The 19,836-nt window shown below is 28.6% G+C and overlaps 2 protein-coding genes across 2 annotated transcripts in view; one reads left to right on the forward strand and one right to left on the reverse strand.

Annotated features, from left to right (window-relative positions):
* LOC142326388 (cAMP-dependent protein kinase type I regulatory subunit-like) overlaps window positions 1–19,836 on the forward strand; it is a 574,503-nt gene that overhangs the window by 9,074 nt on the left and 545,593 nt on the right. The window lies entirely within an intron of this gene.
* LOC142326389 (uncharacterized) lies at window positions 6,108–15,767 on the reverse strand. Its single transcript, XM_075368862.1, has 3 exons — window positions 15,571–15,767; window positions 14,395–14,700; window positions 6,108–12,230 (listed from the first exon to the last, which is right to left on the reverse strand). The coding sequence occupies exons 1-3, from the start codon at window positions 15,722–15,724 to the stop codon at window positions 11,776–11,778; spliced, it is 915 nt and encodes a 304-aa protein (XP_075224977.1). The 5' UTR covers window positions 15,725–15,767; the 3' UTR covers window positions 6,108–11,775.

Genomic DNA, 19,836 nt, shown 5'->3' on the forward strand with positions numbered 1-19,836 from the left:
CTGACAAGAACACAAATAATTTTTTTAGGCAGCACTTTCACGTTTAAAAATCTGTTTAAATTGTAATACTAGTCGATTCTAAAATAAAAATTTTTGATAATTGTAGAAAATTTTTAAATAACTTATTCTTTGGACTTTTATAAAGATTTGTATTATATTTTGTCTACAGCTATGTAAGTTTGTAAACAAATTAATACATTAAAGTTTTATTAGTATGTCGTTCCTTTATTAAAGTTCATATTCGACCACTAATTTAATGTAATTGTTTGTTTTATGTAATTAATGAAAAATCTTTGTAATATATAATAAATAATGTACATATGTTCATTTGCTGACATAGGATGGTTTGACTTATTGTAATGCTGCTATTAATTATTACATAAAGCCTAGGTAACTCTAAGAGAATTGTCGTAGATGAGGCAATCTGGGTTTTGTGACCAGAGCTTTATCGCAGAAAGAATATATTTTTGAAAAATTTATATTTTAATTTATAAATATAGTGTTGAAGTTGGAATTTTTATCGGGTTTGTCCATGCGTTGGCTACTTTAAAAATTTTAAGCATGTCTAACTACCAGGTTAAGGTTCTACTTTGCATCATCTACATCGATCGTTAAAAAGCTTTGAAAAAGCTTAAAAAATTTTTTAGTTAATTAAAATTATACATTTTATATCTTTATATTTTGACATTTTTCATGGATATTAATCACAGGTATTTGGTATTTATCCATTGTTGTATTAAGATATGTTTATTTCTTCAATTCCTCTTGCTATATTTCCTGATACTTATCCAAAAAATTTTAAATATATACATACCGATTACACTGACTGTAGTCACAGACTACAGACATACAGCTGTGTATGTACTGATCGGCTCTGATTAAGAGACAGTATATCTGCGGGTAGATTCTCCCACTCTTTTTCTTTCCTTTTCCTTTATTCATTTTTTCATGGACAGGTTCTGTGGATGATGGATTTTTAGTCCGGTTCCATTTATGACATCATGATATCATTCCATATATGATATCACCTTCTAGTTAGCGGCAGAGTGGTTACAACTTTATCTGAAATTAAGATTGTAATCGTGTATATCTATGGTACTATTCAAGGATGCTGTTTCATAGAGTGGGTTGCACAGAGGGCAAACTGCTGGTTTAGGGCCTACTGTTTAAAGACTACTGATCTGATTAGTTAGAATAATATATGTGGATTGGCACTTGCATTTAATAGATTGTCCCATAATGTCTTTGATACTGATACTGGTCATAAGTGAATGACCAGTATCAAAGACAGATATGACTGATAATTTATGATTTACTTTTAACGTATAATTAATAGGAGAATAAAATGTTACTATTTCTTCTAAAAACTATGTCAAACAAGAATCTGTCTCTTGTAGATTTACATTACATGAAATCTGCTCTCCGCATGCTCTAAGCAGTCTTTCAATAATATAATGTTAAGTTTTCAGTTGTAATGAAACTAAAAAAAATTAGTTTGTGTCCAACTTGACTTCCAAATATAGTTATTGCTATTAATTATTTTTTTGTAATGTTTGAGAAATTAATTTTGTACTGTTGAAAAATAGCAAGCTGTACAGGATTCAAACCCAGAATGTTTCATAGCAAAGGCAGAATATATCGGTTATGTATATTTTTTAAGTAACTATTTACTGTTAAATTTGTTATGAAGTGAAAGACTCTGTTAAGAATAGAGCTTATTATTTGCCGTTGTGTAACAAACTAATAGCTGGAAGTCTTAAAAACTATCTTCCAGATAAATGTGGCATAAAATGAATACTTTTGTTTCTGTTTGTGTACGATTAGCGGCAAAAAATTGGAGTCACACTTGTTAATAAATACTGCTGGTATATAAATTCTACAACTTACTATTTTATGTTAGCCACAAAAATAATTACTTTATTATTAGCATACACTTTTGAACAGAAAAGGAACTGGTCATAACTTATCTGTACCTTTTCATCCAGTGTACCTCCAGTTTGCAAGTAGGAAACTGTTTATAGAAGAGTATTTATGAAATATGCCTTGTAAAAGTTTTTGTGTTGGCCTCTTATTTATGGGATCAGAAATAATTGAAAAAAGTATTATATTATGGAAAATTAGTTGAAACTCATTATTAAAAAAAAAAATTAACCAATTTTAATTAAAGTGGATTGAATTAGACAAATTTTATTATAAGTTTCTTATTTTAGAAATTCAAGTGAAATTTTTAACATATTATTCTATGTATTCATTATTGTTAATGAAGAAATAAAACAAAACCATACACATGTATACATTCATATTGCAAATATTAATGTAATGGGTTAAATTGCATTTAACAACACTTAAGGCATATTAGAACTGTATGTTATTTTATACAGTTACATATTGTTAATAGTATTACCAGGGCCGGATTTAGACTTATTGAGGCCCTAAGCTATTTGAGATATGGGGCCCTTCATAAGGCCAGATATTCTATGTCTGTGACAAATATGATTGTCAGATACCTAGAGTACCTAGTAAAGTCAGTTGTTTTAACATGGGTTTGAATTCTAGATCGTGGATACCGTTGTTCTTTGGTGGTTGCGTTTCAATTAACCACACATCTCATCTCAGGAATGGTTGAACTGAGACTGTACAAGACTACACTTCATTTACACTCATACATATCATCCTGTGAAGTATTATCTGAAAGGTAATTACCAGAGGCTAAACACGAAAAGAAATAAGATACCTAGAGGGTAAAACTGAAATACAATTAAGTATATTGATAGTGATCTAATAAATTTTTAACTCAAAATCATTTTTATTCATAACAAAACAATTAAGTATATTGATAGTGATCTAATAAATTTTTAACTCAAAATCATTTTTATTCATAACAAACTTAATAAAGCAAATTCTGGTAAAAAGAAACAAAAGTTCTTTTAAGACACAATTTGCAAAGACTTATTATATAATCCTGTGTTTTAAGGATTAAGTAATTATATTAAACTAAAATATTTTATTTTTATTTATTTTCTAATTTTTTGGGGGCCCACAAGAAAACGAGGGCCGTTAGCTGTAGCTTGTATCACTTAATCCGGCCCCGAGTATTACCAATGAGATATTTAATGATTTAACAAATTAAGCAGCGACCCTTAGTTCTCTAAAATAAATGTTACTGTAGAAGAGTCATTTTGTCTAGGAGATGGCATGGCATGTAGGTGAAAATTTTTGGCATTGTGAACATTAAGTTTGTTGGATTTATTGGAAGGGTTGACCTCTGTAATATAAATTTTACATTTTATAAAAAAAAATAACTTTATTCTGTAATTTTTGTTTTATTTATTTACCTTAAACCGTATAGTTCTTAAGCAATTTATTTTTAAAACTCATATAAGAAGTGTTTATTCTTGTGGAATGTCTCAAGGTCACACTATATGTGTTATAATCATGCACTAGGGGAAGTCTCAATATATATTGTGTTGGATTGTTTTTCACAACTTGTTGAGTAATAACATGTATATGTTATTTTAAAAATTCATTTACCAAGATGCCTTTTTATATGTAGCAACTATATAAATCCTTAAAATCTTGTTTTCTATTTTAAACCTGCCTGTGAAATTATTTTAGTTTATATGAGGCTACACATTCCATAATGTGCATAAAAGCACCTAATTGATCTTCAAATTATATTAATGTCAGTATTTTTCTGACAGAATCTTTATGGAAGTAGTGGCCCCATTTTAAGTGTTTGAAGTTTTTAACTTATTACTAAAGTTTGAAATTTTTAATCCTGTTTTTTCTTGAGCAAGTAAGGATCAAGTAAAGTATGCTTTTTTCCTTCCCATCACATGAATTTTTCTTGGAAAATGTAAATTTTATAAACCACATTTCTGATTTTTTTTTTTACATAATCTATCAAGGAGGCAAACTGAAATGAAATAATATAAGAAATTTAAATGTAATTTTTAAAAATGATTCACAAAGTAATTTTCAGTGAAAAAAGGGCCACAGCTCTGCTGACATTTTTAACAAAAGTAAAAACAAACTTTTATAGAATTTAATTTTTTGGTAAAATTAGTTTGGCTGTTCGTTTGTATGTCTTGCTTCGCAAAGACAAAATTATGTTCCTCTTATGTATGAAAGCTATGAAGAAAGCAAACAAAAAAAATTACAATTTAACATTTATTAGATATTATTTCTGAAAGGTATTCTTTTTATTGCTGTAAAAACAGCTGGATATTTAGTAAAATCAACAAATTTTACTTCATATGAGCAGGTTTTTGGTTTTTAGTTAATTAATTCATAAGATCAAAGTTGTATGGAATATGATTTGAAATTTTGTAGCATATGAAAACTAGTAAGTCTAAAGATTAGCTTCATCTAGAAAAAACTCATAACTCATGATATTTTTTTCTAGACGGGGCTTTTTTGAAAATTTATTTGATCATTCAAAATACTTAACATTATTTTTACGGCTCAAATTTAACATCTAAAAACTGTTGTTAAAATTTGTAATTACGTGGGGATCTTAAAATACAAATTAAATCTTAAGTTTTCATCTTTTGATTGAAGAATGCTTCTACAAAATTTTTACTAAAAATTTTCAATAAATGAAAAACGATATTGTTTGGTTTATATTTAAACATTTCTTACACTTTCCTGATTAGGGAATATTACAGCAACAATGGCTGTCTTTCACCCTCTACAAGTGTCTGATGAAGGTCACTCCACGGCTCTTCCGTCCCCCTTTTTTCTTTTATGATAAATAGAAATTGCTGCTTATAAGTACTGAGTCATTCTCTCTTTTATCTGTCGACCAGAATTTTGTAGGTAAGCTGCTGGGATTTATCTTTCTTAAATGACCGTACTGTTTCACCTGTTTCTTCTCAGTGCTGTCTAATATATCACACTATACTTTCATTCTACTTTGATATTTTCATTCCTAATCCTTTCTCCCACGGTTATTCTATACCACTATCTCCAAAAATCTATCCCTATTGAAAAATTCAGTTTCTTTGTTTTACCGTATATTACACAACTCTCCTCCATTATTGTACAGAAAATCTGATCTTTAATACAATTGGAAATCTCATCGGCTCTCCTGGTACAGGGGTTTAGGTTGTGGATCTGCATCCCATTCCTTAGCCTGAACAGAACAGGTAAAATTGGCGATCTGAATTGTCAGATTTAAGCCAAAACCTGTTAACTGTATTCTGTTTTACAAATTTTTTAAACGGCCGAGTCGCCTTATAGATTTGAAATGTGGGTAATGGGTAAATAATTGAAGCAAATATTGTGTTTATAAATCATTTATATTTTTATTATAACATTATTTTACAGTAAGGAAAATAAAAATAAATAAACTGGCAGTGTGATTTTTAATGAAAATTATTGTTTTGAAATAATTAGTCAATATAAAAAAACAATTTATTAATTTTTTTGTAATGACAACCGTATGAATAAATTATCATAAATTTTATTATACAGCAATATATTATAATGATTAAAAAAAAAGTTAATTTTCTTATATTTAACTTCAACAACCTGCACTTAAATTATTATTACATATACTCTTGCTACCAGACCTTATCCTACCTTTTTTACCCTGTATTAGTTTCCTCACTGAAGAAGTATACACACATCCAAATAATAACTTAATTGTACCAAACTTACTTTGGACTTAAAGTAGCTATTAGTAAATTACATATACTTAAACCTAAAATTTAAGTACAAATTTTTTTTTTACAAATATGATTAAAATTAATTTGCAGATGAACATCACAGTTTTCTTTTTGTTTTGTAGTTAATCTAACATTTTTTTTTTTGGTCAGATAATTTTTGGAAATCAAAAATTACTCAATCCTCACTAATTTTTATAGTATTTTATCTAAAGTGGTTGTTGTATTAAAATATAATTTATTATGTGACTGGTGATCGGTGTTATCAATAGGCCTTTTGATGGAAATTTGTGAATACAACAAAGTAAAAAAATTGGATGTGGACATCACATGATTTCCTTGTATACCTATTAAATTATATATACACATTTTTAGAAGTACATAAAATTTTATTTCACTGATAACTTCTGATGTTTTTTCATATTTTTTTTATTGTTATCGAACGATTATTTATTGTAAATTTTTTTTACAATCTGAGGGTAATAGTTTATTAGTAAATCAATATATTTAAATTTAAAAAAAAAAACAGTTAAAAAAAAGGGATGAAGTCTGATTTGAACTGATGTGCCATCTCCTTATAAGATTCAAATATTTCATTAATTAAATTTTTTTTTGCTATAACTCTAGAACCAATGAAAATAACAATAAGGAAGGTAAAAGCTTATGATATATCGTTGAAAAGCTGTCAAGGAAGGCTTATTAAAATGAGATACTTTAATTCGTTTGCAATGACTTTCTTTTTCATTGTATTGTTTTAAAGTAAAACTGAGAAGTATTGTGAACTGTATAATCGTAGACTTAATTAGTAAATTACAAATTAATATAAGGGAATAATTAAAATAATCGAACAATTAGGACATTTTACTTTACATGCTGAGCTTTATCATGGGAAGGCTCCTTCAGAACAGGTTGTTTTTCAGTTTTGAAAGATCACTTTGTAAACAGAAATAGGAATTTTCTAATATTTCTTATTGCATTTTATTCTTAAAAAGTCTACTTGTCTTGTACAATTAAAATAGTCTGTATTTAATAATTAAAATACAGAGAGAAAAGAAACAATTTTTTCCAATTATACAAACTGAATTTGATGTTTTTACTTTATAGTTTTTTATTTGATATTTTTAGTTATTACAATAAAATAATTATTTAACGACTGTAATTATCCCTTTTTTCTTTACTTACTTTTAAATAGAAACAGTTTTTTTCGTCAAAAACTTTGTATAATATAACTTAAAATCTCTTAAAATTTAACTAGAAATTGCAAAGAAATACTTAAAACCAGTGGAAACCCTTTGTAAACATCCTTACACTATTCTAAACAAATTCAAAGCCTTTTATAACCTTTATAACTTTTTTTTCAACAAATTGAAGCACTATACTTTTTTAAAAAAAACACTAAAGTACAGATTTAACTTAAGTATTAAACGTACTTTAAACTACATCTGAGTTAATTTGCTTGTAGGAAATGTTCATTATGAGAGAAGTAGATTAGAGAAACTGCTTCTGATATTTGAATTTTCAATTATCTTAAGTATTACCGAAAGTGGTTACTAAATGCTAGTTTTCAAGTTGTGTTGTTTTCAGTTTGATTTATGAAAATAAATGAATCTCTTTCTCATTAATTAAATAATAAAATTAATGAAGATTGTTTTAAAAAATATTTCAGTAACATAAAATAATTAAGCGCAGATCAAATAGACAATTCAGATTCTCAACGTTAGGGTATTTCTAAATGGATAAACACTATACAAGATGTCTTTATTACATGTAGGTAAGTGCACTTTTGTTTATATTGTTTTTCCTCCCTTTGATCTCATCTAGGCAAGAAACGATCGCAGTAAAATTTGGAATGATTTAGAAAAACACATTTTGCTGTACTCTGATTAAATTGTTGACACAAATGCATGAAGTTCAAAAGTTTGGTGTGAAAGGTTTTACTCAAAATGTTTATAGACGACTGCCTATTCAATACAATATGTATTTTGTAAATAGTAATTCATTGCCTTTCATAATCCTGAAAATATCTGTTGTTCACTTCATCTGGCCTTAGTTATCAGTATTAACCGCAGGCTGTGATCATCAACAGCAAGAGACATCGATCAGTAGAAGCATGTCTCATTAGTGTTCTGCAGTTCTGAACAAATATTAAGTTATTGAAATAATACAAGCCAACAAATTTATATGTACGGGTCTGTTTATTTATACTGGACTTATTTGTTAATAATTTTCTGTAATGCAACATGATTTGACAGAAAACTTAATTTTTTTAAATGAAGAGGACATTAGTTTTTATCTCAGATTTATCTTCTTGAATAAACAAAACTAAATTTGAAAAAAAAATTTATTATTTAACGTTTAAGAAATTATAAGTAAGAATTCTAAGTAGATAGAAAAATACAAGAGTTGATTAAAATAGTTTTCTTTTTAAAAGTGTGCTGTGATTAAATAATATTTCAATGAAATAAAGTCACACTGCAAATCAATAAATAAATAAAATATTAATCTAAAAATATATTTGACATTTAATTAATACTTAACATTACCTTAAATTACACCGTAAGTAATAAACCCGTTCCTTAATACATAATTATACTAAATTACATTTATACAGTTTTTCTTTGGCAGCATTTAATGCTAGTAAACTATATTTACATAAAGTGATACTTCTGAAACCCCTAGTTATATCATTAAAGTATGAAATATTGATAAAGAAAGCTCCACTAAGTAATAAAATTTTCAATTCTTTATAACACTTTAATGTTATCAGTTGGCATTTAATCCGTTCAAATGTATGACTTGATAACAAACGCACAGTATTTTTATTAAATTCTTGTGTATAATACGGATCGTTGTTTTATCTAAAACACTATGTTTGCTCTTAAAAATAGATTTTAAGAATTTCTGATCGTGGGTGCAAAATAAAAAATCAAAGTATGACCAGTTATTTCATAGAATAATGCAGTGTTGAAATAATGAAATTATGCACTTTAATAGTATTTAAAACTACAGAACAAATCGACATCTACTATATTACATCTGGACTTGATTATTGTTATCGAATAGAATAGTAAATTATTGTAAACTATGTTTCATTTCTCTAACATGTTGAAAATCAGTAAATCAAAGAAGTTTCATTTTACAGCAGCTAATAAGAAAATTCAATTATATTTGTATTGCATACATTGAAAAAATTACATGACTAAATATTATATTGTTTTTTAGATTCATTTAAATCACAATGATGGCAGATCCATCTCTCAACAGAAAATACTTTTTGTTGACTCCAGCAGTGTTCTGACAAATTTATATTTCCTTTTCAAAATTATGATGGAAAAGTGCAGCAATCTAAAAATTTAATGGTAATTAACAACAATATTTCTTGTTAACTTGATTTTACAGTAATTTATACAGTAATTTTTACAGATTTTATTAGCAGTGATAATTAGGCCCAAAAAATGTTACTGCAGTGTTTTTTAGTTTAATTCTTGAATTTTTGTTTCACATTTGTAATAAATTTGACTTTTTTATCAAACACTGTTTATTTTATATTATTTCAAAAGACATACCTTAAAACAAATAGGAAAACAAGATTTTTAGAAGTAAATTCTCACGAACAGAAAAATTATTTTGCTCGGTTACATAACTAATTTAATTTAATAACTGAAGTAATATGGCAGAAAGTAAAAACTACACCGGAAGACAAGATTAGAATTTGTAACATATTTTTTTGTACACACAGAACAATATCGCTAATCTGAATAAATGTGAATTGTGGGTCCCTGAAATTTAAAAAAAAACGAATGTTGGAAAATAATAAAAGTAAAACAAGTTAAATTGTAATAAAATTGTCAGTATTTGTAATTGCCAGAATATAGTTCTACAAGATTCTACTTTTGTCACAGCAACTGGGTTTACTGGCTGTATCAGCAGCAGCAATCCCACCTTTGTTCGTAGATTGAAAGTTTCTAATTTAACACTTGGCAGTGAAGTGATAAATTTACAGTTCATAATGTTAGTAGCATGCCTGCCATTCTAAATTAAGTAAAAAATCCAACATATATATATATATATATATCATTATGACACTAGATAACAGTATATATGAAATTATTAGACTGGTGTGAAGTGCAGTATTTAAAATTTTATAAATTTATTTCTAATCTGAAAAAATCCAGAGTTTGAATGTGAACAATGGTATTTTTTTTATACAGATTTTATTTCAAACTTACTGTAAAATAAAACATCATTATACATCCATAGGTTAACAGAGCTGTTATAAAAAAAAATGTTTTTATATATTCAAAAATTTGCATACTTGAATTCTTGCTACTATATTATTCATTTTCTGTTGTAAGAGAAATACCACCTGAGGACAGTACTAAAATACAAATCACTTATACGTTGATTAGAGAGTCACTCTATTCCTGCAGTTAGCAAAAAGGGAATAAAAAACACTACTATATGAACATAAAAATGACTCTTATTCTCTATGTTCACAGTAATTTATGTATTATGTTTTGGTATGAAAAATTGGGTATTATGTTATGCTTTTGTTAACTTGGTAACCTTTTAAGTAAACCAGTTACTAACTTTATTATTACATGAATAAACAAGTAGTATGCATGTTTATTTTCCCTTAAACATATTTTTATTTTGAATTCTTGTGTTCAGAAACTCGGTTTATCAAAACTCAGACTAACATGACTTTACTGTAATAAAATTTTATAGAAGAGTGTTAACACATAATTAAGTCATAATAAATATGCATTTATACTAAAATACTGGTCGTGATTTACTGATACCAATTACCAATTAGATTAGCAAATCTTATAAAATTCATTGTAGCTGATTTCTCTTAACAGAGAGTCAAATCTGCAGTCAGCGTTTCAGAAGTAGTACTTTAGTACTTTCAGTATACTGTAAATATATAAATGAAAAAAATTAAATTCCTTATAAAAATGTTAATTCGATTAAAAAAAGATTGCTGTCATTAATTTTAACTAAATAAGATACATAGAAATACAAATGGAGCTACTATTTTAGGCAAGATTTGTTTCAGGCACATTTATATTTATTTTTTTCATTACATAGATTACAAAGAAAAAATGTCATGAAATGCTTTATTATTTTTCTTATATTCATTATTTCTTTTATTACCTTATAATTAAATTTTTATAAAACTATCAATAACTAACAAGCGATACAAATTTCATACATTTCAAATTTTGAATTCTGGTATGGGCATTGACCATTATTTTCATGCATCTTTTGTTCTTGTTATTCCATCTTTCTCGATAAAATAATCTGTTCTCTTATAACATTTTAAATCTATCCTGTAAAAACTACGGATTGTTAAGTGCATTATTGAATTCAAGGAATATAATTCACAAGTAAAAATAAGTTCATCCTACTTTTTGTAGTCTTCAAGTGACATTATTTAAAATATTTAAGAGTATTCAATTGTCACATTATTATAAATGCACGATGCAAAGAAAAGTTCTAGATACTACTGATGCATGCTTAAAAGTACCTCAAAGGTTTATGAAAGATAAATTTAGTAATTTAAAAATATTCTACCATCTTTGATATCTTTTTTTATTTACTAGAAATTTAGTAATTAGTTAACATTTATTTATATTTTACACAACTTATTACTAATATCCCTGAATCTTGCTACCTATCAGGTAGTTTACCCTGTACTTGAGTTTCAATTTTATATTAAAAACAATCATAAATTACTTAAAATATTACATAATCATTACCTTTTCATATAATCAATTTTTTTATTTAACATGAAAAATGTAGTAATTACACTATACAACGTCATCAAAATTTATGTTAATTTAAAAAAAAATATTTACATGAAAATAAATGGATATAAAACTAATCCGAGTATGTTTTGTAAACGTTTGGACCGTACATTTATTATGTATCATATGTATATGTTTTGTTTGGTTAAGTATGTATTTAAATGCCTGTTCTGATTATTTTGGTGAAATTCTATTAATGCCGCTTCACAGTTATAGTCAGGTACCAATCATTTTAATCATTCTCAATAAAGGGAAAAATTATTTAAATCCCAAAAGACCGTACTGTCAATATCTCATAACTAAAGAGTAGAAATTGACACTGTATTATTACTATTATTATCGATACTTTTATTTTGAGCCAATTTATCACAACCAATGTATTCTGGTTTCCATAATTGATTACAGAAAAAATTACTGACAATCGATATATCGTTATCAATCGCTAGTAATATTTTAGTTGGTATATCCGGTGGCAAGCTGTTGTTACCAAAACTTGAAATATTCGCTAAAATTTCTTTGTTCATTAATAATGGACCGAGTTCAGCTATTAAGTCATGCGTCCATAAAGGTGGTGTACCTTCTTTTATATTATCATTCATCGGCATTCCCGCATCAATTCTAGATTTTAATATTAATTTTTCACGTTGTAATCTTATTCGTTTTTCTGTTATCGCGTACATGTTCATAAATGCTTTCTGACAAACTTCTACTGTATTTTCTTCTTTTTTCTTACTCAATTTATGTTTATCTGTTTCTGAAATAAAAACAAAACTTTATTCGTTTTATCTATGAAGAAACAAGCTATTTGCAATTTATATGTATAAATAAAATAATGTTAATGGTTATTAATGCGATAAAGCACTGAAACCTATTAAAACATTTGGTATAACTTTTTGCAAGGCATTCTCTACAGAAGTAGCTTTCACAAAATATCGTTCAGAAGAGCTAACTTCAAATCTCTTGGTTTCATTTTCTTTTTAATTCAGTGCTTATAATTTTTTAAATGATCATCCTTTTTTCCCTCATCCAAGATTTGGTCTTTCTTGATGATTTCTTATAAAGAAAAATAGCAAAAAACTAAAACCTATGTACTAATTAGTTATTTGTATGGGCAATAACACTATTACCTAGGAAAAAATCATTAAAAATGAAGAATGCACATTTTGAGTATTTCTTTGTTTGTATTTTTAAACAATTGCATAAATGGATCATGCAGATACATCTGTAAGCATTTTTAGAAGCGAGAAATTATTGCCCATTGATCGAATGGTACAAGACTGACCATTAGCTATGGTGGGAATCCATAAAAACACCCCTGGTTTTTCTACTCTTAAATGAGTATGAGTACTCAATGAATTACACACACATACACACACACATATATACAAACATATACACCATCTAGTCAGGAACCCAAACACATTCATTATCCCCATGGTTGTGAGAATATTAAATATTTTACACGTATTCATTAAAGAAAAATGAATTTGTGATTTTATTTCAGTTGCCATGGTGACAGAAATACGAAGTAAAAGGATTCATTTTTAACCCCCAAAGGGGCTAGGGTTAAAACCCTGTCTATGGCTTAAAACCTTCCCTGTTGTAATATGAATGTATGCTGAAAATTTGAAAGCGATCAGTCAGATGGTTCTCGCGTGATGCTGTTGCAAACACAAACAGATCCACAAACTTTCATAAAAAATAACAGTTTGAAAGAAAATGATCAGACATTATTCAAGAACATAATATTCAACCTCAAGAGTTTTTTCTTGACATGTGTTGTGATTTTATACGGATCAGGATGCAGTAAGATTTAACAGACTAGGAATATTGCACTATTTTTTACCCTTTCACTAATTGTCATTCTCGGAATTCAGTATGAAGATTGGTATTCTTAAAAATTATTTCTAAACAAAGATGGACCTTGATTTTTAAATGCTGCTGTAGGTCTCAATATTAAATGTAGTATTAAGAAACAAAACTTATTGTATTCTGTGGAATTATTTCGTCTGTTGACATCATTTATAACTTTGTAGATGGCTTCTTTTTATATTATTTTTTTTAATGTAATTATATTCAATGATTGATAAAAAGATAAAGAAAGTAACATGTGCCGATTAAAAATGTTTAATTTTTACGTTTAAGAATTTAAAAATATTATATGCAAATAGATTAGATTGTACTAATATTGATCCAAGGAACATATTTTAAAGACAAAAAATAACAAGCTTCCTTGTATATACGAAAAAGTCAGAGTTGATGAATTAAAAAAAAAAATGCATAGGTTTATATTTTTTTATTTTTGAAATTATTATATTTTATGCTGGTACCATTTTATTAACACAAATAAATACAAATAATCACAAAAAATCCATAATTTTATGAATAAGAAAAAGAAAAATGCACTCAGATGAACTTCACAAGCTATAAGATATGTTTATTATATAACAGTTATTTTAAAATAAAAAAAAATTATTATAGATTATGCTATATGTAACAGACATACCAATCAGATCTGTACACTTAAAAAGTTCCTCATTAAACAGATAAGATTATGGTTTAAAAAGTATGTTAAATTGTTATAGCCATGTTACTGGTACATATCTAAATGGTTTAGTAGGTCATTATCAGAAGCTTTTTATTAGTATTATTCAATTAAACAAAAAAAAAAATGAACACAGCTTGTGGAAATCTTAAGTACATTTGATGTTTACTACTGGTACATTAATCTGATGCAAATTTTTACTTTTAAACTATAGAAGAAATAATTCCAGGGAATACAATAAGTTTTGTTTCTTATTATTACATTTAATATTGATACCTACAGCAGCATTAAAAAACCAAGATCCATCTTGCTTTAGAAGTAATGTTTAAGAATACCTCTGGTAAATAATATTTATATAATCAATTTTACTCACCTGGTTTACCTGAAGTTGACGCATCAATCGGCATGTTAACATCAGCAGGATTATTTTCATCTTTTGATTTTTCTATTTCTATTGGAATATGATATTTACACGACACTCTTCTTTGTAATCTACCACCTACTCTTTGCTCATCATCATCCCAAAGCCGTTTACGAACTGATCTCATTTCTATATATTTTTGTAAAAAATGATTCTGTTGTATATGATCACCCAATTTATAAAATTCAGTAAATAAATGTTTTCTAACATCATCTGGGATTTTATCGCCGCATCGTTGAGGACAGTTACACAATTGTTCTGCAAAATATCAAACCAATAAATTTTTTAATAGTTAAATTAACATTAAAATATTTTTCATGCAATAGAAACTGTTTATCTAGCTTTAATAAAGATTATCATAAATCTTCATTATGAAATATTAGCTATTCAAAATACCTGTCATTAATAGCACCCTTACCTATAGTGTTACAACATTTTTATAGCAAAATTTTTTATTTACCTCTTTGACAATACATGCTGCGCACAGCAGAAGAGTTCATATAAAAAATAGAATAATAGTAATAGTGCATATCAAAAAATTAAGTATACTACCATATTTTAAATGAGTAGTAGCAGTAAAGTATCATTAAAATATATGCAGACTTAAGTAATTTTTTAAAGCATACTTTAAAAAATTTGTTTAACTTGTTTACTAAAATTAATTTTTTTATGGTTAATAGGTAGAACTGAACTATTTACGTGTTATATCTGTATATTTGTAAGCACCTTATTATTAGGTTACACGGAATTAATTGGCCTAGTTCCTGCTGTCAATAATAATAATAAGTTTAATAAAATATTTTCATAATACTGAAAATGGATAATGGATCTTAATATCGCTAATATTACAGTTTCGAAAATAATTAAACTTAAAGAATTGTAGACGTGACAGAAATCGAAGCATTTAGAAATAGAATTTATTAGTTTTAAATAAATTAGGTTATGTCACATATCTGTTTTGAGGTTAGGTAACAACTGTGGTTATTGTATGTGTAATGAACAAAAAAAAAAAATTAAATTCTTTATAAATTATGCAGAGTATCGGTAATGTACATAAATTCAAATTCGAAGTCACAAAGGGCCCAAGTTATTTATTGTTTTTTAAAAAGTAATATTTGAATAATTTACCTGGTTGTTTTTTAGCTGCAATTGTTTTTCCAGTCCTCGAAATATATTCTAGACCCGCATTTCGTAATTTTTTATTTTCACGTCTGTGTTCTTTACTCCACTGAATATCATTCACTTCTAATTTACCGTTTAAGTTTTCTGTCTCGGACGCCATTTTAAAAACATCGCATTTCCGTCATTTGATTACTACAAACAAAAAGAATTATGGATCTCTCGGGGAGGGGATTTAGTTCAGTGATGTTATAAATCGGTGTTCAATATTTCCCTTCTTTTTCCCTCTTTGCGTGACGTTAGTTTACGGGCATAGTGTTCGAATTGAACGTCGTGCCACATCTTCGAGCAGTCCGGTTACGGTACAGATTATAACACATCAAACTATTACTTTCTCGTGAGGTCGGTTTCCCCCTATAAACTAGTACGATTTCATGCAGTAATTTCGATTTTACACTGCCGTATGAAACAAAGTTATTTAAGTTTGTTATGCTATTAAAAAAGGAGAAACTGTTAAACGATAAAAAAGGTCAAATGAGTTTCATAATTATTTATTTCGAAGAGTATATTAATAAGTCGGTTTAATTAAAATATATATATATATATATATATATTTTTTTTTACCGATTGAAAGTAAGTAATTGCGAACGGTAAACTAATATTTCAAAATTACTGTACTATTACCTCGTTTATCCAAGTACTTTTTATAATAGGTTTCACTGTGCCGCACTAAATTAAGAATAACGCCGATAGATAGCATCAGCTGTTTTGTAGCGGAATGGAATTGAGGTTTAAACGCTAATTAAATTTATTAATAAATCGAGTTAAAAGATTTTAATTAATATTTTATTGTTTCGTTTTAGTATCATAATATATATAAAGACTTTAACGAACAAAATTAAAGTAAAAAATATCTCAATTATATCCACGAATTGGTAATTAGTTAAACGTCTTTTCTGTCGAACTTAATCTTTTCTTCTGTAACAGTTAGGTTATAATATATGTTTTCAAGTGTGAAGTGTGAGCGAACGGTGCAGCCCGTACGTCTAACTGCAGTATTTTTGTGCCCGAGGGTAATGTAGCCTATGATAAGATTAATTATTTCGTTTAGTTTGTACATTTTGAGTCGCGCTATTAATGAAAAATTTTATTGAAGACTACACTACATTTTTCGTAAAAATACTAAAGGTAGTAAAGTTTATTGTAATGTAACAATAAATGGTAGAGCAAAAACGTGAAGCTCATGTCGGATATAACACCACCGTGTACATTAAGGGTTAATACTGTACGTCTCTGTTATTAGTTCTTTATTCTGGTTAAATACATAGAATGAAACGTATCGAATGAAATTTTTTTTTTTCATTAATCTTCAAAATTGCTGGCGAGGGTATTATGCGGCCCTGGCGGGGGAGCTTGTGTGAATCATACGGTAAATATCTTTAAATTTCAAAAATGCTCGCGTATTACACAAGGACGTGGAGAAAATATATTATCAGACATTATTACAAACCCACCGGGTTGGTCTAGTGGTTAACGCGTCTTCCCAAATCAGCTGATTTGGAAGTCGAGAGTTACAGCGTTCAAGTCCTAGTAAAGCCAGTTATTTTTACACGGATTTGAATACTAGATGGTGGATACCGGTGTTCTTTGGTGGTTGGGTTTCAATTAACCACACATCTCAGGAATAGTCGAACTGAGAATGTTCATTTATACTTATACATATCATCCTCATTCATCCTCTGAAGAATTATCTAAACGGTAGTTACCGGAGGCTAAACAAGAAAAAGAAAAAGAAAAGAAAAGACATTATTACAAAGTTAACGTTAAATTGTTAACCTTCGTCGCATTCATCGACAGATAATATCTTAATTTGTATTTTACAGCATCGCTTAACGGCTTTAACCACACCTATCCAAAATATATAACGCGCTTTTAAAATGTTTAGAAAATCCTTTACAGACTACACGCCTATCTGCAACATATCCGACTAACCCTAAATCGTGCAAACGTGCAGATTTCTTAAACGTAGTAGTTCGCCTAATACGTAGTATACTACATCGAACAAATTGTATTTCAGAATACATAGTATCGTACAGTTAAACGCTGATAAATACAACTGGAGAATATACAATTTAAATTGTAATAGTCGCTCAAAATACTACACCGTACAGACTACATGCATATCAAAGAGAGATATACGAGATCTGTAAATAAATTAATGAGACTAGTTCAGAAAAACCTTTTATTTACAATCCAATTATACATGGTTTCGCCTTCGAAGTAGTTTTCCTACTCTTCATAGCAGTGTTGAAACTCAGAAACCGGATTATCCTTCACACAGTCAGTTACATTTTTTTTGTTTTCTACTGTTCCAAAATGGTGTCCTTTGAGGTGTTTTTTAAAGTCGGGAACAGGAAAAAGTCGCAGGTCAGCTGGCTGAGGAACTGCAGGAATGTTTTTCTTTGTCAAAAAACTCATTAATTGAGGAGTTCAGTATGACAAGGTGCATTGTCATGATGCAACGTGTAGAATTTCTCGGTAAACATATTGATTTACAGTCTGTCCTGTTGGCAAAAACTTCTTATGGACAATGCCATTATTATCGAAGAAACAAATTAGCACGGTTTTGAATTTTGATTTGCTCATTTTTGCTTTTTTGGACGTGGTGAGTTTGAACTGTGCCACTCTTTGCTCTGGCGTTTCGTTCCTGGGTCGTACTCAAATATTCTAAATTCATCACCAGTAATATTTTTTTTTTTTAGAAAATTAGAATCGGTTTCAATTCGTTCTAGAAGATCGCGGCACACTTCCGTCCTGTTGTTTTTCTGTTCAACAGTGAGGTATTTTGGAACCGATTTTGCATACACTTTTTTCATGACCAATTCGTCGGTCAAAATTCGGTGTACGGTTCCTCTGACGGTTAATCACCGGTCGTACCGTATCAAGTATCCGATTCACACAACATTGTCGTCACTTTTTGACGTTAACAGTCTTCCAGAGCGTGGATCGTCCGCAACTGATTCCCGGTCGTATGAAAATGCTTTAGACCATCTAAAAACTTGCGGTCGTAACAGAGCATCATCTCCATACGCCCTTTTCAATTTTGAAAAAGTTTCAGTATCTTTATCACAGAGTTTAACACAAAACTTGATTGCACAACGTTGCTCGTAAATAGTATCGCTCATTTTTGTAACGCACAACAAAAACTCGTTTCACGAAAAGCTTTTTTAGGTCTCACGTGGCAACAGTAGACGAAAAATATTAATACCAAATATAAATCAGCCGTTCATATCACGATATGTTTACTAGTAACTTTACAGTGTTGCAAACTTTGGCTGCCAGAAAAATTAGTCTACTTTATTTACAGATCTCGTACATTATACTCGGCAACAGTCAACTTTTCTTACCTGCATATCAGCACGTTTGAACGTTATAAAATTTAACAACGCAAAGTATTTTCATTTAAAGCAGCACACGACGTAAACGTTATAATATCGTTTGATTATTTACTTAAGAGTTTCCTGATCTTTTTAAGACCGTTTCAAAAGCGGTAATAGAGACTCCCCGACAAAGAATGCGGGTATAATTAGGTGTGAAAGGCCTTTGAAAGAATCGATCGCATTAATTTGAGAATCGATTAAAGACTTCTAACGATCGTTTAGTTTAATGTTCGCGTTTCGTAATGCCCGACGATCGATCGAGTGTTCGAAGGCGGCTACATCCCTTCGTGTAAAAGCGTACTTGTAACTCGTTAGATCCGCCAGCCTCGACAACAGAATAACACCCGGAGGACCGTATCAAGGAGCTAGCGTCAAATTATAATCGGTTTGGCCTGATCTCGATCTATCCCGTATTTCTCACGCCTTTAATCTCCCGGATTTTAGAATTTGTTACGGTAAATAGATTGCAATTTTTGTTTTTTTTTTTTTATTTACTTTTCGTTCCTTTATTTATGTACCTTATATAAATTATTACGCGGGTGTAATATTTTTGCTTTCCCGCTATAGCTCTCTATTATGCAGCGGCATAGTTTTAATGAAATAGTGGAGCGATCGCCCGAAATTTTGGGTATCGGGACTTTTGCGAACGTCGACGTTTTAAGATCTGCTTGGTCCAAAAAGCGCGACAACAAATTTGAATAAATTTTCGGAAGATGTATTAACATACATACGTTCGTGTGTCGGCCTATATTTTGATTATCTCCGGACCGACTCGAGGAACTGTATTTTGTGCCGTTTTCAAAATTCCTCGAAATCGGCTCAAAACGTTTTTATG

Source organism: Lycorma delicatula, chromosome 6 (genome assembly GCF_047948215.1).
Source record: "Lycorma delicatula isolate Av1 chromosome 6, ASM4794821v1, whole genome shotgun sequence".
NCBI lineage: Eukaryota > Metazoa > Arthropoda > Insecta > Hemiptera > Fulgoridae > Lycorma > Lycorma delicatula.